Source organism: Moschus berezovskii, chromosome 5 (genome assembly GCF_049115385.1).
Source record: "Moschus berezovskii isolate FMDL1 chromosome 5, NW_MosBer_1.0, whole genome shotgun sequence".
Taxonomy (NCBI): Eukaryota; Metazoa; Chordata; class Mammalia; order Artiodactyla; family Moschidae; genus Moschus; species Moschus berezovskii.
Genome location: NC_142464.1, coordinates 52,998,573 through 53,023,858, shown reverse-complemented (window position 1 = coordinate 53,023,858; position 25,286 = coordinate 52,998,573). Strand labels below are relative to the sequence as shown.

Below are 25,286 nucleotides of genomic sequence, written 5' to 3'. Positions count from 1 at the left end.
TTTAAGCCTTCATCACAATTTATTTTAGATTATATCTAATTTGAATAGTGGCAGAGGAACTCTTGAAAAAAACCTGATTTCAGTGATTCATTTTTATTCCATCTCCCTTTCCCCCTTTTCCTCTCTCTTCCTCTGTAATTTTTAGCAGCCTCAGTTCTTTTAAAAGTTAAATATACCAGCATTCCTAAAAGTTTAGAAAAATGAGGAGGGAGTAGAAGATCACTCATAAACCTGTTATCCTAACAGTTACCCTTAGAAATTTCTGTATCCCTTTGCTCTCTTTTTTAAAATACATATATGGTTATAGCTCTTATGTATACTTAGTATTAACATTTTCAAATTTAGTAAAAATATTTAATTTTTAAATTTAAATATTAACTTTGTGTTTCTATACTCTCCATATCCCTATGAAGTTTTCATAATAATCAGTTTAATGGTTCCTTAACATTTATCCAGATGTTACATACTTAACCCACCTATACTCATGACATATTTTTCAATACTAGAAAATTTGATGGTGTAATTGAAGAAATTAAGACTATCAAAGCTTCCCATGGGATTATACATCATGAGTAGACTACTTTGTCATCACTTCTCTTCATTTGTGAGGTGGTTTTACTAACATTTTAACCAGAAAATAACATTATAAGATGGTGAATGAATTTTTAGGAGGTAGCTGTTGTATTGTTGCAGATACTGTGTTACCTTCTAGAACTGATAGTTCTTCAAAATAACAAAAAATCGTACATGAACATTGACCCTTACAAAAAGAGGTGGTGTTCCTGTTAGTTCAGTCGCTCAGTTGTGTCCGACTCTCCGCGACCCCATGAATCGCAGCACGCCAGGCCTCCCTGTCCATCACCAACTCCCAGAGTTCACTCAACCTCATGTCCACAGAGTCAGTGATGCCATCCAGCCATCCCATTCTCTGTCGTCCCCTTCTCCTCCCACCCCCAATCCCTCCCAGCATCAGAGTCTTTTCCAATGCGTTTCAACCAAATAAATATTTGGGTCTTATAGGTGCTAGTTGTTTCATGATATTCTAAAAAATTAAAAGTAACTTTATTTCAGTAGTTTTTATTCATTGTACATGCCATTTAGTCAGTACACACCTTGTGTCAGGCATCCTGCTAGACTTTTCAAATTTATTAAATTAATCCTAACAGTTTAAGGTAACTTCTTATTGTTTTTGTTCTGCAAATGAAGAAACATACTCAGAGGTATTAAGTGACTTGCCTAAGGTGCTAAGCTGCAAAATGGCCCATCTAAGTTCTATGTGACTCCAAAACCCTTATTTTCCTCTAAAAAACAAAGTACTAAAACAGCAAAGCTTTCTTGAGAAGATAGTATTGCATTAATCAAGCAATCAGGGAAGAAAGAGGAATAACTAAAATGTTTCTGAATTCTTTTTTTTTTAAGAGCAATACCCCAGAATGACTTAATGCTGTGCATACCGTGCATTCTGGTATGCATATATGGTCCCCAGGAAATTAACTTATCAGAACGTATAGTTCTGATATATATTAAACTGACTAACTTAGGAGACTCATAGAATATGGGTGTGAGGACACATTACTTGATAGGGTTGTAGCAGAGTCACAAAATTACGTAGAATTAATTTAAGTTTTAGAGTTAGAATGGATTGTTAAGCTCCCAAAGTGTGGGAAGCAGTGAGTGTATTTATTGAGAATTTGAGAGAAGTAGGTGTTATACTACTTATTCATAGACCTGTCAATTCATTCAACACATATTTGCAGGGTTCCCACAGATGTGTCAGGCACCAGGGTACATGCTGGGGATGCAGTAGTAAATGTAACAATCTTCATCCTCATGGAGTGGAAGCAGACAGTAAGCAATAAGGATGACTGCTGCTGCTGCTGAGTCACTTCAGTCGTGTCCGACTCTGTGCAACCCCATAGACGGAAGCCCACCAGGCTCCCCCGTCCCTGGGATTCTCCAGGCAAGAACACTGGAGTGGGTTGCCATTTCCTTCTCCAATGTGTGAAAGTGAAAAGTGAAAGTGAAGTCGCTCAGTTGTGTCCGACCCTCAGCGACCCCACGGACTGCAGCCAACCAGGCCCCTCCATCCATGGGATTTTCTAGGCAAGAGTAGTGGAGTGGCTTGCCATTGCCTTCTCCGAATAAGGATGACAGTGTTTGAGGGGAGGGGTGTCAGATGGAGTGATCCAGGAAGTCCTCTCTGAGAAGTAACATTTGAGCTGAGTCCTGAGTGATATGAAAGAGTGAGTTTGGTGGTACTCTGGAGAGATTCCAGGCAGAAAGTAACAGTAAGTACCAAGACACTGAGGCCAGGGTGTGCTGGGAATGGGTGAGGAAGAGCACGGAGGCCAGTATAGCTGGCCCAGGGCAAATGAGGGCAGCAGTGCGGGGAAAGAGATTTTGAGGTGTGGTAAAGATTTGAGATTTTATTCTTGGTATGATCATCAGCCAGTGGAAGGTTTTGAGCAGGAGAATAGACTGTGACTTACTTTTTTAAACCATCGTTTTGGCTGTGATGTGGGAAATGGCCTGTAGGAAGACAAGTATAGAAGGTTGTTGCAACTGCCCACGTGGGATGTGTTGGTGGCCTCAGCCAAGGTGGTAGCTGTTAAGGTGTTAAGGAACAATTCGATTCAGATGTATTTTGAGAGTCAATCTTATAGGGTATGCTGATGAATCAGATGGAAGGAATGAGGAAATGAGAATTCAGGGCCTTCAAGACTTTTGGTGTGAGTTGCTGGAAAGATGAAAATGCTGTAGGACACTGTTTAATTCTTTAAACATGAGTTCTTCATCGCATTTACCTAGGTTTTTGCCAGGGTGACTTTCAGTGTGTACATGTGTGCTCAGTTGCTCAATTGAGTCTGACTCTGCGACCCCATGGACTGTAGCCCACCAGGCTCCTCTCTCCATTGGGTTCTCCAGGCAAGAACACTGGAGTGGGTTGCCATTTCCTCTCCAGGGGATCCTCCCAATCCAGGGATCAAACCCGCGTCTCCTGTGACTCCTGCTTTGGCAGAGATGGATTCTTTACCACCGAGCTACCTGGGAAGCCCCGGGTGACTTTCAGTAAGACACTTTAACTTCCTGTGCTATTAACTACATTTCTGACCTTGGGCACATCACTTTAATTTCTTTGTGCCTTAATTTTCTTATCTGTAAAATAGCTATTATTGTGACATCTGCCCAGAGGGGTATTGCAAAGGTTAAGTGAGTTAAGAATGTAGAGTGCTTAGAACAGTGCCTGGTGCATAGTAAGTTCTCTGTAAATTTTAGCCTGAATTATTGTATGAACAGTCATCTGTTTTATTCACTGCTGCTGTGTCCAGGACCTGGAGCACTGCATGATAATAGGTGATAGGTGCCCCAATGTTTGTCCTCTGAATAAATGAGTAAGTGAATGAACTGATAAATGGCCACTTTTTACTTCATAGGACATGCTCCTGTGTTTCCTAGTCTGTTTAAGCCCTTCTAGCCTTGTAGTGTTTTTCTTTTCTCCTCAGTAATAGCCTCAGACCTTAGTGTGGAGAACGAGATCTATACACCATTCCTAGTCTGTTTGTTTTCCTGCCACAGAGTTTGCTGCCCTTTGAATGCTTTCTGTGTTTCAGTAGTGAAGGGATTCTAGCCAAGTCTTGTGGACTGATGCCCCCTTAGTACTCCTGCTCCCAGTTTAGGTTCAGATTTCTCTTGGGACGTCTCAGGCAGCACTTAAATGCTGATGAAAAGGTAACTCCGTTCCACTTTATTTTTATGTGCTACTACTTTGCATAGTTTTCGGTTATTTATTCAGTGACTTTGCATGGTTTTCAGTTATTTATTCAGTTAGTCTGATATACTTCTCTCTGTTTTCCTGTGGTAAAATGAGATTTTCTCTGATCATAGTTTATGAGGAAAATAGAAAGGAGAATGACAGGGAAGATTACGATTGAAACAATCACGCAATAGCCTACAGAGTGGTCTGTGCCCTTTTTCTGCTTTTGCTGCTTCTTCCTATTGCCTGGATCTGGTCTCTCAGATTAGGCACCTATCTGCTCCTTCTATTCTCCCTGAGATATGGATGTGGATATAAAGTGGTAAGATGAAGGTCAAATGTGGTTACAGTATTAATAGGAATGTAGATTGTGAATACAGAATGAAAATCTGTGGCTATAGATAAAGAAGAAAAACTATCTTAGCTGAAATTTAGATAGTATCTTAGTTTTTAAAAGGAGAAAATTGAAACACATTAGGCAGAAGGTCATGGACTGTGTTCCATGGAACTGGAACTTAGTTTTACATTTCTAGCAAGTATTCCATTTTTCACCAGAATATGAAATTTTCACTTGAAGTTCATTTGTAGTAGAATAGGATCATCTAACATTATGACATTAGGAAACAGAAGTTACATAGAAACATTTCCAATAGTATACCCCCCCCAAATTCCATTAGTTGATGTTAAAAATAAAATCTTTCTTTTCTCTGTTGTTATCCAAGTGGCAATAGGAGCAGAAAGTGAAAGTCGCACAGTTGTGTTCAACTCTTTGCAACCCCCTGGAGTATACACAGTCCGTGGAATTTTCCAGACTAGAATACTGGAGTGGGTAGCCTTTCCCTTCTCCAGGGGGTCTTCCCAACCCAACCCAGGTCTTCCACATTACAAATGGGTTCTTTACCAGCTGAGCCACAAGGGAAGCCCAAGAATACTGGAGTGGATAGTCTGTCCCTTCCCCAGGGGATCTTTCAGACCCAGGAATTGAACTGGGGTCTTCTGCATTGCAGGCGGATTCTTTATCAACTGAGCTATGAGGGAAGCCCTCCAGTTATAAGAAGCAGCATTTAGAAACTCCGTTTAATACTTAAAAATATTTTACTGATGTTTATACAAAGAAAATAAAAATATTTGATCTGTGTTTTTATTTCTGTGCATTGTTTTAATGACATTTATTAATAGCAGTTGCTGTCCTTTCTTCTGGAAACTAATAATGTAATATTGCATGTTATTCTGTTCTAGGGAGCTCGTGTTGGTAGAATAGATGCTTTCGTTCAAAGTTTGGACAAAAATTTCATGGTTCCAGTAGGTGGTGCTATAATTGCTGGCTTTAATGATTCCTTCATTCAGGAAATCAGCAAGATGTATCCAGGTAAATAAATGAGTTGCTCTTCAGAAAAAGTAACTAACAAAAATCCATTTGTATATAGGCTACTGTAATAAATCTTACTTTACAAAGCTTTTTCTCCCTAATGTAACATATCATCCTTATTTCAGGAAGAGCTTCAGCTTCACCTTCTTTAGATGTCCTTATTACTTTATTATCACTTGGATCAAATGGCTACAAGAAGCTATTAAAAGAAAGAAAGGTAAGCTTTCCCTCTAGGTATAAAATAATATCCTTGACTAAAACAGTACTCCAGAGTATTGGTGTTTCTGTCTATTGGTTTATCACTTTGGGATATAGATACCTAGCACAATCCTAGGGGATTGAGTTTGATTTGTTTTTCAATTAATCATTGTTATCCCATCTATTTAGATATCCTGAGGAATCTTGGAAGAGTGATTTTGTTTTTGTGGTTTTTTTTTTTTTTTGAGAAAGTCCTATATCGGGGATTCTATTAGTTTGGTAAAATTTAATTCATTTATCAGTTATAGGTAAATAGAGGCTCTTAAAAGACAGGTGGACAAGTTTTTTCTTTTTAGTTTTGGAAGACTTGTTTAGATGTGACATGTCATTTGCACAGGAGGAAAAATACAGGTCAGAAGTTGGCCAGCTTCTCTTTCTAAGTAATAAATCCATCCCTTGCCATTATTAGAATGCTGAACTCATTGATTACATTGATTATGAAAAGTGACATTTGTGCTTGAAAACTGTACTTTGTCTTCAATATTAAAAGCTAGCTTAATTCAGGGCAGCTTCAAAATTGTAGTCAGAGACAGTGTTGCTAGGGCAGGTCAGATTAAGATGTCTTATTCATCTCCAATCTGGGAGGGCTAGAGATTCCTGGTATCGTTTTTGTATCTATAACTTTCTAATACTTAGTAGCAGTTACAGTCCCTAAGATTTATAATATTAATTTACATATTTTAAAATATTTTGATGTATATCATCTGATAGATCCTTTCAACAAACAGCCTTATGAATATCTAACAGAAATTTAAAACTTCTGTGCCCTGTTTTATCCTAGTCCCTTTCTTCCCACTAATTCAACCCATAGGAAAGTAATTGCTTAGTTTTTATTGTTAGGACATCTCTTAAGATTTACATGATATAGGAAAAGATGGTCAACCTCAGTCTTTAGGGAAATACAAATTAAAGTGAGATATCACTAATATAAAAAACAAAAACTAATATAAAAAACTAATCAGCACCTTTGATTACACTTTGGCAGTTTCTTGTATACTTACCACAAAAACTAGCTGTCCCACTGTTAGCTATTTAGTCAAGAGAAATGAAAATTTGTATGTGTACAAAAACTTATATGTGAATGTTCATGGTGATTTTATTCATAATTGCCAAAACCTGGAAACAACTCAAATGTCCATCATCTGGGTTATTCACAAACTGGTACATACATACTCTGCAATAAAAAGGAGCCAACTACTGATATATGCAGCAGCATAATAACTCCCAAATGCATTATACTGATGAAATAAGCCAGACTCGAAAGGCTACATGTTGTATGGTTTTATTTACATGCCATCCTTTTTGTAAAAGGCAAAAAGATCAGGACAGAAAAGAGATCAGTAGATGCTAGAGGCTTGGGTTGGGGAGGGGATTATTAATGGTAGTGAAATGTTTTGTATCTTGATAGTGGGAGTAGTTCCATGACTGTATGTTTGTCAAAATTCATAGAAGTGGACACCTGAAATTTTACTGTGTGTAAATTATGCCTCAGTAGACCTGAAAAGAAATTCTAGATGATGAGACTAAAACTCCAGTTTGATGAACTCCAGGAAATAATCATCTTGTTGTAGAGAGAGAAAACCTCAACAGAATCTTTCAAGGCTCCTTCCCTGTAGGACAGATGGAAACTGTTGACTGAGGAAAGCCGTCACCTGATTATGTGAAAGTTTAGTTGTATCAGACACCAGTTGGTCTCAGCTCTCCTACCCCTAGGAAAACGTACTTGAGCTCAAAAATGTTATTTCCTTATTTATGAAAGAAACAACTGACATCTCAGGCCACTTCTAGTTCTGAAAGATTATAGAAAATTTCTTAAAATGAAATAGCTGCTTTCTGGGCCTTGGGTATTATAATCATGGGCATTGGCCTGTAATTTAGTGATCCAGCACAAGTCATACGGGTAATTTATATCAAGTATTTTTTAAGTTTGAAATTTTAAGATGATCTCTTCAATTTCATGGTATCTCATATACATTTCCACGCCTGTTAAGCCGTCTTGACCCTCCCCCTCCCCCAGTCTGAACAGCTCATTTAAAATAGGACAGTCTAAAGTATGGACCAGTGTTTATGAAATAGAAATAAATAGTAGAGAACTTTGATTGTAGGATAAGTTTCATTGAGTAAATAATTTACTAAGTATCTGTTGAGCGTATATTATGTGTCAAGCCTATAATATTGATATAGTAACTGACAAAAGATACCTGCTCTTGTGGAGTTTACATTTCCTATGAGGGATACCAGCAATAAACAAATAACATAAAATATAAATTATAAAGTTTGTTTAATACATAAATTATAAAGGTGAAAGCACTGTGGAAAAGAAGAACAGAGTAAAATAAGGGGGGTTAGGGTTGATGTGACGGGGGAGATGGTGAGAACTGATTTTTAAAATACAGTGGTTAGTGCAGGCCTCATTGAGAACATGACTACTGAGTTGACTTGAAGAAATTTGAGGGCGTACGCTCCCTCAAGTGTGTGATGGAGAAGAGTATTTCAGGCAAAAATACAGCACCTGAAATTAGGGCACAAGACCGGGAGGTCACTGTGGCTTAGGTCATGAACTCCTTGTTGCCAAATTCAGACTTAAATTGAAGAAAGTAGGGAAAACCACTAGACCATTCAGGTATGACCTAAATCAAATCCCTTATGATTATGCAGTGGAAGTGAGGAATATATTTAAGGGACTAGATCTGGTAGAGTATCTGAAGAACTATGGAAGGAGGTTCGTGACATTGTACGGGAGGCAATGATCAAGACCATCCCCAAGAAAAACAAATGCAAAAAAGCAAAGTGGCTGTCTGAGGAGGCCTTACAAATAGCTGTGAAAAGAACAGAAGTGAAAGGCAAAGGAAAAAAGCAAAGATATATCCATTTGAATGCAGAGTTCCAAAGAATAGCAAGGAGAGATAAGAAAGCCTTCCTCAGTGATCAATGCAAAGAAATAGAGGAAAACAATAAAATGCAAAAGACTAGAGATCTCTTCAAGAAAATTCAAGATACCAAGGGAACATTTCATGCAAAGATGGGCACAATAAAGGATAGAAATGGTACAGACCTAACAGAAGCAGAAGATATTAAGAAAAGGTGGCAAGAATACACAGAAGAACTATACAAAAAAGATCTTCATGACCCAGATAACCACGATGGTGTGATCACTCACCTAGAGCCAGACATCCTGGAATGTGAAGTCAAGTGGGCCTTAGGAAACATCACTACGAACAAAGCTAGTGGAGGTGATGGAATTCCAATTGAGCTATTTCAAATCCTAAAAGATGATGCTGTGAAAGTGCTGCACTCAATATGCCAGCAAATTTGGAAAACTCAGGAATGGCCCCAGGAATGGAAAAGGTCGATTTTTATTCCAATCCCAAAGAAAGGCAATGCCAAAGAATGCTCAGACTACCACACACGCTAGTAAAGAAATGCTCAACATTCTCCAAGCCAGGCTTCAACAGTACAAGAACCGTGAACTTCCCAATGTTCAAGCTGGTTTTAGAAAAGGCAGAGGAACCAGAGATCAAATTGCCAATATCCACTGGGTCATCAAAAAAGCAAGAGAGTTCCAGAAAAACATGTATTTCTGCTTTATTGACTATGCCAAAGCCTTTGACTGTGTGGATCACAATACACTGTGGAAAATTCTGAGAGAGATGGGAGTACGAGACCACCTGACCTGCCTCCTGAGAAATCTGTATACAGTTCAGGAAGCAACAGAACTGAACATGGAAGAACAGACTGGTTCCAAATAGGAAAAGGGGTACGTCAAGGCTGTATATTGTCACCCTGCTTTTTTAGCTTATATGCAGAGTACATCATGAGAAACGCTGGGCTGGAAGAAGCACAAGCTGGAATCAAGATTTCCAGGAGAAATAGCAATAACCTCATATACGCAGATGACAGGACCCTTATGGCAGAAAGTGAAGAACTAAAGAGCCTCTTGATGAAAGTGAAAGAGGAGAGTGAAAAAGCTGACTTAAAGCTCATCGTTCAGAAAAGTAAGATCATGGCATCTGGTCCCATCACTTCATAGCAAATAGATGGGGAAACAGTGGAAACAGTGGCAGATTTTATTTGGGGGGCTCCAAAATCACTGCAGATGGTAACTGCAGCCATGAAATTAAAAGATGCTTGCTCTTTGGAAGAAAAGTTAATACCAACCTAGACAGCATATTAAAAAGCAGAGACATTACTTTGCCAACAAAGGTCTGTCTAGGACGGGGGAGCCTGGTGGGCTGCCGTCTATGGGGTCACACAGAGTCGGACACGACTGAAGTGACTTAGCAGCAGCAGCAGCAGTCAAAGCTATGGTTTTTCCAGTAGTCATGTATGGATGTGAGAGTTGGACTATAAAGAAAGCTGAATGCTGAAGAATTGATGCTTTTGAACTGTGGCATTGGAGAAGACTCTTTGAGAGTCCCTTGGACTGCAAGGAGATCCAACCAGTCCATCCTAAAGGAAATCAGTCCTGAATAGTCATTGGAAGGATTGATGTTGAAGCTGAAACTCCCATACTTTGGCCATCTGATTCGAAAAGCTGACTCATTGGAAAAGATCCTGATGCTGGGAAAGATTGAAGGCGGGAGGAGAAAGGGACGACAGAGGATGAGATGGTTGGATGGCATCACTGACTCAATGGACATGAGTTTGAGTAGGCTCTGGGAGTTGGTGATGGACAGGGAAGCCTGGCATGCTGCAGTCCATGGGGTCGCAAGACACGACTGAGGGACTGAACTAAACAGTGCATTTGAGAAGCAGAGAAGAGGGCAGTGTGGTTAGGGCAAAGAGATTAAGGAGAGTTGTGAGAGTTGAGGTTAGGATGGTTTTGGGGCGGTGCTGGTCATGTAGGGCTTTCTAGGCCATGTCAGGTCTTTGCCTTGTATACTGAGTAAAATAGCCATTAGAGGATTTTCAATAGAGAAATATTGCTTGTTCTTTTATAACTCTCATCGGACTTGTATTTATTTGGTATGTAGATTTCCCCTGCAGTGTAAGTGCAGGGTCTTAATCAATGGACCACCAGGGAAGTCCCTAATCACTGTATTTTTAACAGACTTCCCTGATAAATCTGATGCACAACCAAGCTTAAAACCCATTATTTGGGGGCACACAAATAATTTGTATCTATATCGGAAGCCTGGAGCAGAAACCTGCAATGTCATAGTGTTGTAGTGTTTATGAAAGTGAAAAGTAAAAGGACATTTAGGAACACATAAGTCCACTCTTCAGTCTTGATTTACACAGAATAAGTATCTTTCTATAAAATTAGGCAGAAAACAAATAACATTTTGGTGCTGACCTCTCTTACGACTTAGGTTCTTATAGAGACATTTCTCTATAGGGATATAGTTGAAAACTTGTGAAAAAGAAATGACTTAAAATGGTGATTACCTGTTGTATTGTATTTACTGTACTTGAATAGGGCTTCCTCCCTAGCAGATACTCTTCTTCCAAAAGGACTTTTCTTACCCCTAAGGATTTTGAAATTGTTGATTTTAGGGATGTTCTGTCGTCTTTTTGCAGTTTAAGAATTTCTTTTATGCCATGCTTCTTACTTTTGACATTTAGAGTTTGACTTTAAAACTTTAAGTTACTTTTAGATGATACCAAAGTCCCATGCACATGTATGTTTTGCTCAGCGTGAATGAAAGTCTACCTGCTTTGAGACTGACTTGCAGGAATGTGTAGCTCAGGTGGTAAATGGATCCAGTAGCAGCCCAGCTTTGATTTCACTGGGACTTTGTCCTTTATTAACCACTGGGTAAATATTTTGTGGGGAAATTTTATTTTTTAGTGTTATGAATTGGATGAGTCCACTTTAGGTGTGAAGAGATCACTCGCTTTGTAGCATCCAGAACTTTGTTATTTTTCTTTATTTAGATAGCATAGAGTGGAAGGAACAGGGACAGGAAAAGAATAAGATTATAGCTTCAGTATATTAGCATGTGTCTGTACGAGTCCTGCTAGCTAATGTTAATTATTTTAGTCTGAAAACTGTTAGGCTAAGAGAAAAGTAGGTGGGTGGGAAACTAATATTTTTATGAATGTCTGCTGTATGTCTGGGACTCTGCTAGGTTCAGTGTATTCATTATTTCATGCAGTGCATGTAGTACTCAGAGCAAGTTTATGAGGTAGACATTACCCCCATTTTACGATGAAATTGAGGTTAGAAGTTAGCATACTTACCCAGAATCACATGTGAGTTCCAGAATTGCTGTTGAAACCCAAGTCTGTGTGATACTGAAGCCTCTGCACTTTCTGTCTTCCCACTCTTCCACCTTCTTCCAGTCACCTATCAACTGTTATGGAAGTGTTTGCCTGCTCTGTGCTAGGCATTGGAGCCATAAAAATGGTAATCTCATGACCCCTTTTCTTATCTAATGGAGGCGTGTAAAATCCCAAAGGCTCTAATGTATTCATTGATTTTATTTAAAATTCTTTGTATTGAATTTACTTAGAACAGAGACTATCTATAGTAGTAATCTTCAGAGTATAAAAATGCTCATTTGAGAACTCTATCATTGTAGAAGAATAAAAGTTTGCTTTTTAACAACTTCATTCAACAGGAAAGTCTTTTTCTTGAAAAATGTGGATGTCCTCCATAAACCATAATTGTATATATGTAGCATAAATATTGTTTTTTTATTGGATTTGTTGCAGAAGTAAAGCCCTCTTTTGTTTAAATGGACTTGCTTTTGAACTGTGAAAATTTAATCGTGATAGTTTATTGGTTCAGCTCTGGAGAAGCTGAGGCATAGCTATTTTGCTCCAGCCAGAGCTATTTTTATGCCATCACTGAGAGCTCCTTTTTATATTATTGGTGTTACTGCGTACTAAAAAAGGAGTGTTAAAAGAAAACTTAGGATTTTTTTTAATTCTGTGCCCTTATTCACCACAATGATATTTTTAGAGGTTATTTCATCTAGCTATATCTCTTCCAAAAAGGCTTTATCTTTTTCACAGTAAAAGCAGACAAGAACTCAGCTTGAAGCCATTCCTTCTCAAACCTTCTTTTTTGAAGGGTGAAAGGATCCAAGAGAGTGGAATTGTGTGTGTGAATTGAACCTCTTTGCCCTTAGCCCCTTCCTGATCAACGTGTCTACTTCATTGAGGGGAGAAGTGACCAGGAAGTTTAACTGAAGAGGCCTTTAAGAAAAGGGATGAAAATTGCAGAAACTATTTCTTTGAGTTGCTCTATGTAAAAGAATGATCAGTCTTAGACGTTCATCCCTGCTTCAGGTTTGGTTCCAGAGAAGACCATTATTCTTCTTAGCTTTACTTTTTAGAAGACTGCCCTGCTGAACAGGACAGGCAGGTAATCATTCATTGTTGCAAATATCTGCTGATTTGGAGAAGAGAATATCTGCAGAAAAGGAATGACAAAATGGCTGCTTCAGTGACTGGAATTTGTTTGCTGAAACTTGGAGAACGTTAGATGTACAACTCAAACAATGTCCTATAGTAAAGTTAAGTTTGAAAACTTTGTAGATTTGTAACCCTAAAGGTAGAGTAGTTGAATCCCAACGCAAGTGTCAGATTTTAGGCCTGGATATGAAGCATCAGTAGAAAAGTTTGAAAGCTTTAGCCTGTTCTGCGTGGAGTGTGTCTGGATGCTGTGGCCTGGCCATAGTCACAGATGGCAGCATCCCACATTTTATGTTTGTCTTCACTTAGGAACGTCTGTGTGAGTGGATATGTACCTCCAGCCCATAGTCTGTCCATCCTTACATGTTATCATCAAAATACCAGGCTACTTGTTATGTTAACTTTTTGATTTGTTACCCACCTTATGGGGCATATTGTAATGATATGTGAAGTTCTCTTTCATCCTGTAACATGAAATAGTTATTTCAAAAGACGTGGTTACCTAAGACCCTTTTCTTTAAGATTTAGTGAATTATGTACATCTTTGGGTTATGGGAACAGATAAGCTAGATGTTGGGCTTCACAACTGCAAATCAATTTGCAAAAGGCTATACGAAAGATAATGCTTAATGTAATTCAACTTCTCTTCCATTAACATCTTGAGTTATGGTGTAAAGTTCTGTATTTTTATTCTAGAAATGTAGCTGACATTAGCATTCAGATGTACAGTTCAGATTATCTCTGGTGAAGAATCTTTTAAAATTAAGTTAAATACAGCACAAAAGACATAGAAAATCAATAATATTTCATTTCTTTTAAATAAGATCTTTCTATATACATTTGTTTGGAGTGCTTATAAATTTCTCCCTTTACAGGAGTATTTTATAATAAATGTCAGTTATAGATTTAACTGTAGAAAAAAATAGTGCAGGTTTTGAAATACCTTTAATATATCAGATAAAAAACTGCTTAGCTAAGTATTAGTGTAGGAAATAGTGATACAGTCTCTTAAATGATATTTTTAAAGTGTAGTGATATTAATGGGAGAACATTTAGGACCTTAATATGTGAAATACTGTAGGACTCAGTACATTGTGTTTTAAGATATTTTAAGCTGCTTTGCTTATTGGATTACTTGTCATAACCCTTTATACAGAGTAGAGATACTAAAAACATTTGCAGATGGATGTGAACTAGACTCACAAATATATTCTTTTTTGTTTAATTACTCCCATACTAGTAATATGTGATTTAGTTACTTTAGCATTACATTTATAGTCTGAAGATTTTTATTCTAATATTAGCTACCATTCCAGTGATATTAGCAAGTGATTGATAGAACTGGTTAGAATTAATTTGTTAAGGTATTAGAAATTGAACATTGGAAAGATCTGTTTTTTAATAGCCATGTATACATTAGTGAATTTAAAAGCACCCTCTAAGGGTGTTATTAAGGAACCATTTCCTTTCTTTTTTTTTAAAGAAATAGCTAAGTACAAATTAAGGAGAAATTAGCTACTCTTTTCAGGTTCCTTTTATTCTACAAGTGTGATCGCATTGGTGATTACTGTGGCAGCCATACTAGAGAGAATAATAGTCTGTAAAAGGCATTTCCTGGCTCTCAGATTTCTTTCTGCTTATGGGAGGTTAATGAATTTGAGAGTAAGAGAGAATTAGATGCCCATTAAGATTTTAGTGTATAATATTACGAAGAATCGGCGGTTAACATCTAAATTAAAATATATGACTCTTTTTTTTTCTTTTTTAAACAACAATGAACATTTAAAAATTTTTATTTTTAATGTTTTTGGCCTGTGGGATCTTAGTTCCCCAGCCAGGGATTGAACCCAGACCCTTGGCAGTAAAAGCACCAAGTCCTAACCACTGGATCTCCAGGGGAATTCCCAACACTGAGCATTATGTTAGTGACCTAGTTACTTTATAGTAGATGGAAATACATAAATGAAACCCAGGAATTTTGCTGTTCATTAACACTGGCATGGTACTAAAAGATTATGAATTATTCTAGTTGTAGGAAAAACTCTTGATTTTTAAATTTCATTTGATTTTCTTATAATTTCACCTAGTGAAGTGAACATCAGAATATTAGTTTAAGACGGAAGGGCCAGGAAACCTTTATATGTCTAAGAAAAGATGCCTACTCTTTTTTCTGTTACTGCAAATGGTGATAACATATGTCTCCTAAAGTATTTCTGTACACTTTTTTTAATGACAGAAGAGAAAGACTTATTAAATATAACAATATGTTTACTTATAACTTCATTTGGTATGACAAATGTGGGTGTTAACTTTTTGAATATAAAAAGAATCAGTATATTTTAGTGATCTAAGATTTCATAATTCTGGCATGCTGAGAATTGATCTTAAAAGATCTTAAAAATTTAAGAATGACTTAAAGTTTTTTTTAGGTCAGAATATAAATACTGTGTTGACAAGGATAAAAATTCTTGTGGTCTTAAGGAGACTCATTCATAATTCATAAACCTGGTAGGAATTTTCCTCTTCTTTTAATCCTTACCTAACAAAAGACAGAGTTAGCCATCTACTATGTGCTTTAGACATGAAAAAGCTACTCTGGGTCCCAATGTGGGCTCAGACTCGCCAATCCTTACCTTAGAGAAAACTGAAGCCGCTTATGTGGTCTTTGAAGTTCAAGTATGATTTCCTTCTGTCTCCACTTAGGTACTCTGTTGGCTCTTGGCTCTTTGGTACATCATTAGAGTTTATATGTCTTGACTATGGCTGGAGGAGGTCATTACAAATGGGTTTGTTCAGCTGCAGACTTTCTGGGGCAGATATTCATTTCAACACTTTTTAAAGTCCTTACTGGGAGAAGAAAAAACAATTTTAGGTCAAACAGTTGCCGACTTAATATTTATTTGTAGCTTCATTAAATTCTCAAATGTGCCCGTGCACATGAGATTTTGTACTTGTAAAATAATATGTATCTTTATTTTTTACTACTAGATATACATTACTTTTCAGAATAGGATCAAGGATACAGTTTTTAATTGTTAGCTGCTGTATTTTTTAAACTGAGTTAAAAGGGAATTGTTAATTTTAAGTTTATAATAAAGGAAATTAATTTTTAAACTGTCTCTTCCCAATTCACTTACATACTAAAATCTTGGCATATTTTTCTTGGTGTTGGGAAAACAGTGGTGAAGAAGGTAAGGAGTCCCAGCTTTCAAGGAGTTTTTCCATTCTAGTGGGTAGTCATAGGCAATATTTATTTGAGCACATAAAAGAGATAACTTCAGACTGTGATAAGTATCGTGAAGGAACCAAAATAGACAGTGGTGTTGGAGGGAGATTAGGAGTTGGAGATAGGCAGGGTCGACAGTTACTTTAATAGGGAAGAGATAAAGGAAGGTCTTTAGGTTGTGACAAAAGGGACCACTCATGGAATGATCTGGGAGAAGAGACTTCCCAGCCCTGGAGAAGCAGGCACAAAGGTTATGATGTGTCCAGGGATCAGAAAAGGAGGCTGATGTGGCTGGCATGAAGTAAGTGGAGGGAATGGTTGTTGCCGAGTTGGCGTGTTGGCTCGGCTGGATCATGTGGGGCCTTATAGATGAAGGTGTTTTGTTTTTTTTTTTTAAATACTTACAGGAGGAAGTTGAGAGGAACATGATCTGATTTGTGTTTTTGAAAGACCACTCTGGCCTCGGTCTGAAGAACAGATTGTAGAGGGGCGGGAAAGTAGGCAGAGAAGTCATTTAGAATCTGTTGCTGTGGTCCAGGGGTGAGGTTGATGGCTGCTTGGACTAGAGTGGTAGCCCTGGAAGTTCTGAAAAGAGGATGGATTTCTGATAGATATGTGATAGCCGTTGAGCAGGAAATGTTCTGGTTCTTTACCTTTAAATCCTGTGGTTTCAGATCATTCTGGCAGCTCTGAATCTTACTATATTGTGGCAAAGGAAAGAATTGTTTCTAGGGCACATGGATGAGTTAATTTACAGCATAGACTATACACCAGTCAGATTTGTTTTTCTCAATCTGGCAAGTTGCAGTGATTGTTTATTTGATTTTCTGTAAATGTAACATTTTGTTGTTGCAGGAAATGTTTTCCTATTTGTCCAACCAACTAAAGAAGCTGTCAGAAGCCCACAATGAAAGACTGTTGCATACACCTCACAATCCCATATCTTTAGGTAATTTTTTTTTCTTTTTTAAAACATTAGTACTTCTGAAACATTTCCATTGGGAAGCTGGTATTTCTTGAAAGAGTATGAATTCTTCCTTGTCACAGTGATGTTTCTAATTTCATTACAGTATTAATTTGTAAATTTTAAAAATTTAGTTAGCCTTTTTAAATGCTTTAATATATTTCAAAGGTAAAACCTATGTGCTGAAAGAATTCAAATCTGTATTATGTTACGAAGAATATATGGAAAAAATACTTTGACCTCTTGCTTCTTACCAGAATAATTTGGTCAATAATAAGGAATCTATATAACTATTTAAAAATTTCTTCCAGTTTAAAAAACATCATAACACTGGATATTAAAGTTACTTTATAATTTTCAATGCTATTATTGTTAGCTTTCCTGAGTATGCCTATGTTAGAGATATCAGCGTTTATGATAATTTAATATTGTCACTGTAGTACAGGAGCTACTAAACAGGGTAATATGAATGTTGACTTTTATGCATTTAACTAACATTTAAACTTCATAGTTAGCTCTTTTAGTTTGTGAATATATACAGTATAATATGGTTCATATTTATGTATATTTGAGGAAAGTAAGGAAATTAATAATTTGTACCTGAAGCCTTTTCCAGGAATGAACTTCCTTGGAAAACCATTTGGCCACTGATAGATAATAAATCACCCCAGTCAGTCCTCTCTGTTGGTTTAAAATCTAGGTAGATGTTATAGAAGGTGATATGGTGTGATCTGAATTTCAGTTCTGCCTCTAACTTTCTTTTCCATGTTTATAAGTAGAGATAATGATCCCTCACATACAAAGTTAAAAGTGGTTGAGATTATAATTGTAAAGTATCTAGTATGGTAAGTCATACTATTCATTTCATTGTTCCATGCATTTAATAGGAATATTGACTCTTTGGAAGGGTTGTATGGAAATTCTTTTCTGGTTCTGAGTATGTTAGCTTGTTTTAAAATATTTTTCTTTGATATGCAAGAAAATCCTTACTATAATTTATTAAGTGCATTAAGGTGAAATGGTGCCATGAGACAATGAATAAAAAGTTCTGTCTCCATGAAATAAGCCAGTCGCAAAAAGGTAAATGCCATATGATTCCACCTATGCGAGGCACTTTGAGTACTCAAAATTACGACAGAAAGTGTAATGCTGGTTGCTAGGGTCGGGGAGAATGGAGAATTACAGTTTAATAGGTGTAGAGCATCAGTTTTTAAGAGAAAAAGAGTTATGGAGATGAGTGGTGTGATGGTTGTATAACAATGTTTGAACTATTTAATATCACTGAATTATATACTTAAAAATTGGGTAAGATGGTAAATTTTATGCTTTATGTTTATTAACACAATAAAAAAATGTAACGCCTTCTTGATTATTTGTTTCTTGAGTGGTTTTGTGCTGGTGAACCAAGGCTCACTGGAATACTGTTTTCTTTTTCAGCTATGACACTTAAAACCCTAGATAAACACTATAGCAAAGCTGTCACTCAGGTTGGCTCCATGCTTTTTACAAGACAGGTTTCTGGAGCCAGGTAAGTATGTTTAAAAGGGGATGGGTTTTAGTTTGTGTTACAAAGTTAATGAAGTACGGTTCCTTACCAATAAGTCCCCCAAGTATAAGGTGAGCTGTACCTGAGGATTCATCGTGGAGGAAAATAGTGATGAGGTAGAGAATCTGTGAGGCTGTTATGCATCCACCTGTAGCATGTGAAGTAGTCACAAAGGGATATGAATCTTGTTTAATAGATATACAGAAACAAAGTTCATTACACCCTGTACAAATTTTTGTATTTATTTTCCTTTGTTAGATAATCTTCACATTATGGTGTTAGAAATAAGTTAGCTTCATTCTTAGGTTTAAGTGAAAATGTTTTTAAGGAAAAGTCCATTTCCTAAACTGAAAACAGCTATGCAATTCTTGTCTTGCCTTTGAAAAATGTCTTTTTTGCTTTTATAGCTTAAGATGAATTTCATTTTTCATTTTATATTTGATGAGGTTAGAGAAAGATGACTTGAAGTATCTTGCTCTAAGTACGCTTCTTTACATGCTTCTACTAAAGAATTTCTCTCAGACTACCAGAGGTCAGAGATTTCACATCAAAGAACAACTTTTTAAAAGGGAAAAATCTTAGGTTACTTCACCTTTTTACCTTGATGAGCTCTATCTGTATGCAGCATAGTTTTGACACTTATAAAATGATTTTCTCGGCCTTGCTTTTTAGTGTTGCCACTATTTGTCTTTATGTTTAGGTTGATCTTAATTGGCTGCTTTTTTTTAAAAAAAGTACTGTTAGAAATCTGCTTATATCAAGTATGCCAGTGAAATCAAGCTTTAAAAAATGCATGTGCCATTGCCGAATATTGCTAGTTGCTGACCATCAATCCACTGTAAGCAATTACGAGATTTCTTCTGGAGCCTTGCTTTAAAACCTTCCATGCATAATATGATCAGATAGGTGTAATTTTAGTCTATTGATTACTTGAGGTGATACATGGCAGTTAATCAAAGTGGTTTGATTTACAAACTTAAATATTCCATTGAAATGTGTATATATGAAGTGTCAGATTTCCATATTTGGTACAAAAACGGAAATAATTTTTTTCTACCTTTTTGAAGATGTGAAGGTATTTTTTATTTCTAGAGCTTGTAGCTCTTTAATAGAAGATAAGTTAATAGTAAACATCAGATAGTACCTTCCTGTGTGAAGTGCATTGTATTGTATAATTTTATTTTAAGGCTGACAGTCTATTTTCATAGGCTGTGATCTATGGCTGTTTTTAAACTTCTTAGTAAGAGGGTGTAAGGCTTAGTAACACAGCTTTCTTTTGTTTATGAGTGATACTCTGTTAACATCACCAGACATATTAAATTGGTAAATCTTTTCCCTTTCAGGGTTGTTCCTCTTGGGTCTATGCAGACTGTGAGTGGCTACACTTTCAGAGGCTTTATGTCACATACAAATAATTACCCTTGTGCTTACCTCAATGCTGCGTCAGCCATTGGAATGAAGACACAGGATGTGGACTTGTTCATAAAGAGACTTGACAAGTGTTTAAAGACAGTCAGAAAGGAACAAAATAAAGAGAGTGACATATCTGGAGTTGACAATAATGACAAAACTGAAGATGCGGATATAGAAGAAATGGCTTTAAAACTAGATAATGTATGTCTTGACACATGCCAGGATTCTTCTTGATGACATGTGAAGGGTTTCTTTTTGATAATTTGAAAGAAGTGAGGAGGCTACAGTATAAGCTAACAGTTTAAAGACAAAATGTAAGATTTTTGAATTGAGAATTTCATGGAGAATATTTGGTCAAGGAATAGAATATGGTCTGAGCTAGCCATTGATGATTGTTACATTTGTTGTTTTTAGACTGCTTCAATCATTACCATCCTCACCAGGTCATAATATACAATTAATATTTTTCTAATTGTTAAACATTTACCAATTAAGCATTATGATTCAGATAATTCTTACTAATATGTTGATAGTAAAATTACACATGACCTCTGATTCTCTTTGAAATGTGTAGATTGCGTTCCTCTGACCATTCTCTATTATCCACAAATTACTTAGTTTCTGACTACAAAGAATTTAGAAAGATCACTAATGCTACTGTTTACTAGATGTTTGTCAATGTGTGTAAGTCATTGTATGCCTGTAAAATGGATATTTCCCAGGATAGCAGAGTCAAGGTGTAAGCTTTAATTTTTACTCAATAGAAACGGATCTCAACTTCAGGGTGATTTGCTTATATCTAAGAAACATCTGGGGATCTTTTTGATTGTCAAAACTAGCAGAATACTATTGATATCCAGTTAGTGGAGGCCAGGCGTGCTGTTCAACATCCTATAATGGGCAAGACAACTTCCCAAAACAAAAATTTATCTAGCCCCAAATCTCACTAGAGCTGTGGTTGAGAAACACTGCTCTAAATTCTCTCATAGCTCAGTCGGTAAAGAATCTGCCTGTGATGCAGGAGACCTGGATTCGATTCCTGGATGGGAAAGATCCCTTGGAGAAGGAAATGGCAACCCACTCCAATATTCTTGCCTGGGGAATCCCATGGACAGAGGAGCCTTGGCAGGCTATAGTCCATGGGGTTGCATGAGTTGTACATGACTTAGCAACTAAACCACCACCAAAGTAAGAGAACGCCTAAGTAAAGAGACGTTTTCCGAAGCAACTTTACTTATTCACTAGTAACTTAATAGAAAGTAGCTCTGTAAATGTTAATGAACTACACAATATGCAGATTCTTAACTGATAACTGAGGTTACCTCTTCTGAGTATATATTTATAAATTGTTAATACTACATGTGTGCATTTTTCCATTTGGGAAAGTGAAAACTTCATTTCAGTTTTTTGCCTCAAGCAGTCTTGGTTAGCTTGTTCAGGTGTTTTGTACAGCCATCATCAAGAGTGGTTAACATGGGGATTCTGAACATATTTTTGCTGGGAAGGTGAAAATGATGGAGTATGATGAACAGGTGTATTCCCTACCCATTGCCCATATGCTTCCTTTCTGAGTCTGAAATCCTACACTTACTGGCTGTAACTGTTATTTTTGGCATTAATTTTAAGACTGATTGCCTAAGGAATTAGTGAAGCTCCTGAATATACCAAAGTTTCAAAACTATATTTCTTAAGACTTGCTCTGTGGAGCATTTATTCCTAAGTGATGCTCAAGGGTATGAAAGGTTCCATGAGCAAATAAGTTGGAAACTGCAAACCTGCCTATTGGCATATTAAAGGCTCTAAGAATCCCTTCTATTTGAGTTTGAATATATCCTTATCTAAAGATGGAACCTGTTTTTTAAATTAAATACTGACATCCCATTGAATGAATTTTTGAAAAGACTACAGTGGAGAATGCCACTTTTCTTTCTGGATTGTGTTTTTCTCCATTGGTTTGGTATTGTAAACTGTGTAAAATGTGAGCTCAAATTGCTGCCCCTCCCACTGGTACGTGAGAATAGTTTATTGCCAACTTTGGAAGTCTACTGTTGAGATAAGTATTTAATTACAACTATCATAAAAGTTTGCTTTGAAATTTTTGTATCTGTGGGGTTCAGATATTTGAAGTGTCTGGGATCCTTAAATACTTCTTTCAAAAGTAAATACTGGATTAAAAAGTTGTATGATGTTTTTAACGTGAATTTGGGACTGAATCGAAGGACTAGTGAAGATGAAGAGTTGCTGTAGACCGTCTCCAGCCTGTAAAAGGAAATGAAGTAATGTTGTGGATGTAGATGCTGGTGATGCAATATACTGTCCACATAAGCCAAGATTGTTTTATAGAACGAGTGATCTATTTTGTGTGATCATCATTTAACTTAAGAAAGGCCAGAGTCGAGAGACCCGCAAATGTTTTCTCATCTGTGGTGTATCAGCAGTTCTTGGGCTACAGCTGCTGAATGGATAATAATTCTAATTGAAGATAAATTACACGAACCCACATGTGAATGATAGATATGTTATAACATTTCATTCCTGGCGCATAAAATCAGCTGCAGCTTTTACTATTAGCCCTTTCTTTTCAGAGGTTTTAGAATTCTAACTCTATTCCTGCTGGTTTTGATTTGACCTTGAGGTTGTAGAAGTCAAGAATTTTTGAAGGGATATAGGTTCTGCACGTTTAGGCTCTCCTTTGTCCCCACTCCAGTGTCCTTTGACTTGCTATCTTTCCTTTCCATGTACATACAAGTTATTTATTTTAATCTCCTAGTAATGATTGGTAAGCCTCATAATTGGCTTTAGTTATCGTCTCACTGGGGCAAAGAGCCAACCGATGATATCTTTTCCAATCAGTGGCTAAGATGACCTCTTCTATCTTTGTGATCCAACTGCCCTTATTAAGACTATCAGGTAGAATTTTGGAGTTTGGTTTTTAGAGTCATTGGGCTGTGTGGTATTCTGCCCAGAAAAGAAAATTGAATAACATGAAATATTCTTTAGGCCACTATACCCAATGTGTTACTTATTATACACAGAGCAGGAAAGGGTATTTTCAATCCAATTCTCAATTTGGCTCTTAAGTTCTCTGCTGACAAATTCTCCCTCTATCAGGGAATGATATGTGATGCTAGCCTTAGGAACTCTGTGTTCAACTATAAATCTTTTTATTTAGCTGTTTGCATTAGTTGATGAGTTGATCAAATGTGAATTATTGAATACAGTTATGTTCAGTCAGTGGGCACTTGATATACAGAATGATAACTTTAAATATAAATTGAGTTTTTTTTTCCTGATAGTTTGCCCTAGCACATACTTCTGTTGTGGTTCTGTTTCTTTAACCACTATAATAAGTACTGTCATGAGGTCTAAGCTATAGGGTGTGCTTTTGGTTTTAGACTATACGGCTATGTTAGTAAAATTAAAGAGATAACTTGTTCAACCAGTGATGTTACTTTAATATTGAATTAGTAGCTCATCCTAAGTTATATTCTTGTCTTCTTTCGTAGAGGAAAAATCCAACAACTGACAGGTATGGCAAACCCTGATGAATCTCATTCAGGGAAACTTTTTGAATACATACACATTTGGTGCATATAAAATTTGGGTTTTCTTTTCCCAGTCTGAAATGTACTCATTTCTGCCAAGCCCTTAAATAGTTTTGTGTTTTGCATTCGTGAGGCCAATCTCGTTTTGAAATTAAGTTTGTGTACGTAGAAGTTTAATTATTTCAGAGTTTTGATACCCTCTGAATAATTTGATAAAACAACTGAATATACTGTTAACATCTTTTTTAAGTTCCTGTAAATAGTTTTTTCTTGTCTGTCACATTGTGTTGATTATTGGTCTCTTATAGCCACTTAGTATATAGGTCCGAGACTTTCCTGCTGTTTTCTTTTGTGCCTTCTTTTTTACTTTCATGCTCTTCTTGGTCATTACGGTGTGTACACATGTAAGATGATGAGTTCAAGGCTAATGACTATATCTTTATAAATTTCCACCTAATATTTTAAAGTTCAATCTAAGGCCTTAAGCAAAATCTGAAACTGTCTATATGGTCTTGTTTTTATCATGTGATATTGGTGTCAACTTGAATTTTTAGAGAACTGTGAAGAAAGGCTATGTTTAAATGTATAGTTGCGAGGGATTTTGGCTATTAGAATTGAAGCTGATGTCAGGCTGCTAACTTATATGTTTTACTAAAAGAGAAAGATATTTCCAAAAATATTTTTGGTGTAGACTATTTAAAAATAAGACTGAATTGTATAATTTATTATGAAATAAATTTTTAATAAATCATGGCAGTGCATTACATTATTTTACCTAATCATTGCTACAGATAAAATCTGAAAGTGCAGATAACTAACATTAAATTACTTGCACATATTTTCATTTAGTCATCAGTATTAACTTGCCCAGAATCAGCAAGGAAAGTCATATGTTGTAATGAGACTCGTGAGTCATTAGGTGGAGGCTAGATTTTTTTTTTTTTTAAAGAGGAAGGAGAATAGAATCTTGCAGCAGTCATTTTGCAAAGCTCTGTTGACTGTAGAAGGTTGGAGGCTTAAAAGTATTTAAAAAGAAATATGTTAATTAAATATAAAATGGTAGTACTTCCTTCTTCAGCAGACTTCATTTTTAAATTGTACTGTTTGATTTTTGCAGGTTCTCATTTGATCTTTAATTAAATCTTTGCACTGGTACTTACTAACCCATGTGAATTCTCATTTAACCTCTCTGAATCTCAGTCTCATCCTATGTTAAGTGGGTACAATCCTTTAAGATTGAGGGTTTAAATGAGATATAAAGTGATTAACTCGATACTTGAAACATAGCACTTGCTGTTAATAACTGCTATGATGGTCTGCATAAACGTATAATGTACCAATTTTTACTAGATTTAAATTAAATTTTAAAAATTAAATGAAAATCTATTTCTTAGCTTATTAGGTGAATTTTTTTTTTTTTCCAGCCACACCATGTGGCTTATGGGATCTTAGTTCCCTGATCAGAGGAACCTTGGCCATGGCGGTGAAAGCACTGAGTCCTAAACATAGGAACCCACCAGGGAATTCCCAGTAGAATTATTTTTGAGAGAGAGTCATGAATGAAATTTTGTTCATCTCCAGTGGAAATTACAAAGTATTAGTTGATTTTTGATGACTATCTTTTTTCTTTTTCCAGAATTTTTCTATTTAGATTTTTGTGAATTTCTGTTTTGTGTTTATATCTGAGAGTTTTTTGTAAAGAAACGTTTAAATATGCATTAATAATTTTATGTACCTGAAATTTCAGATCACAACCCAGCAAAAATGTACAGAGAAAGTTAATTTACTATTATGTCCACATCCATTGTATTATCTAACCAAAGTTTTTGGTATAGTCAGCAGATCTACC

The 25,286-nt window shown here is 36.4% G+C and overlaps 1 protein-coding gene across 1 annotated transcript in view; it reads left to right on the top strand.

Moving 5' to 3' along the window:
• The window catches only part of SEPSECS (Sep (O-phosphoserine) tRNA:Sec (selenocysteine) tRNA synthase), a 39,053-nt gene extending 14,865 nt beyond the window's left edge, over positions 1 to 24,188 (top strand). Inside the window, exons 7-11 of the mRNA XM_055434672.2 lie at positions 4,994 to 5,123; positions 5,249 to 5,340; positions 16,825 to 16,918; positions 18,371 to 18,461; positions 19,823 to 24,188. Coding sequence (XP_055290647.2) covers positions 4,994 to 5,123; positions 5,249 to 5,340; positions 16,825 to 16,918; positions 18,371 to 18,461; positions 19,823 to 20,126 — 711 coding nt within the window. The 3' untranslated portion in view covers positions 20,127 to 24,188. The remainder of the gene's footprint in view (positions 1 to 4,993; positions 5,124 to 5,248; positions 5,341 to 16,824; positions 16,919 to 18,370; positions 18,462 to 19,822) is intronic.
• Positions 24,189 to 25,286: the final 1,098 nt, after the last annotated feature.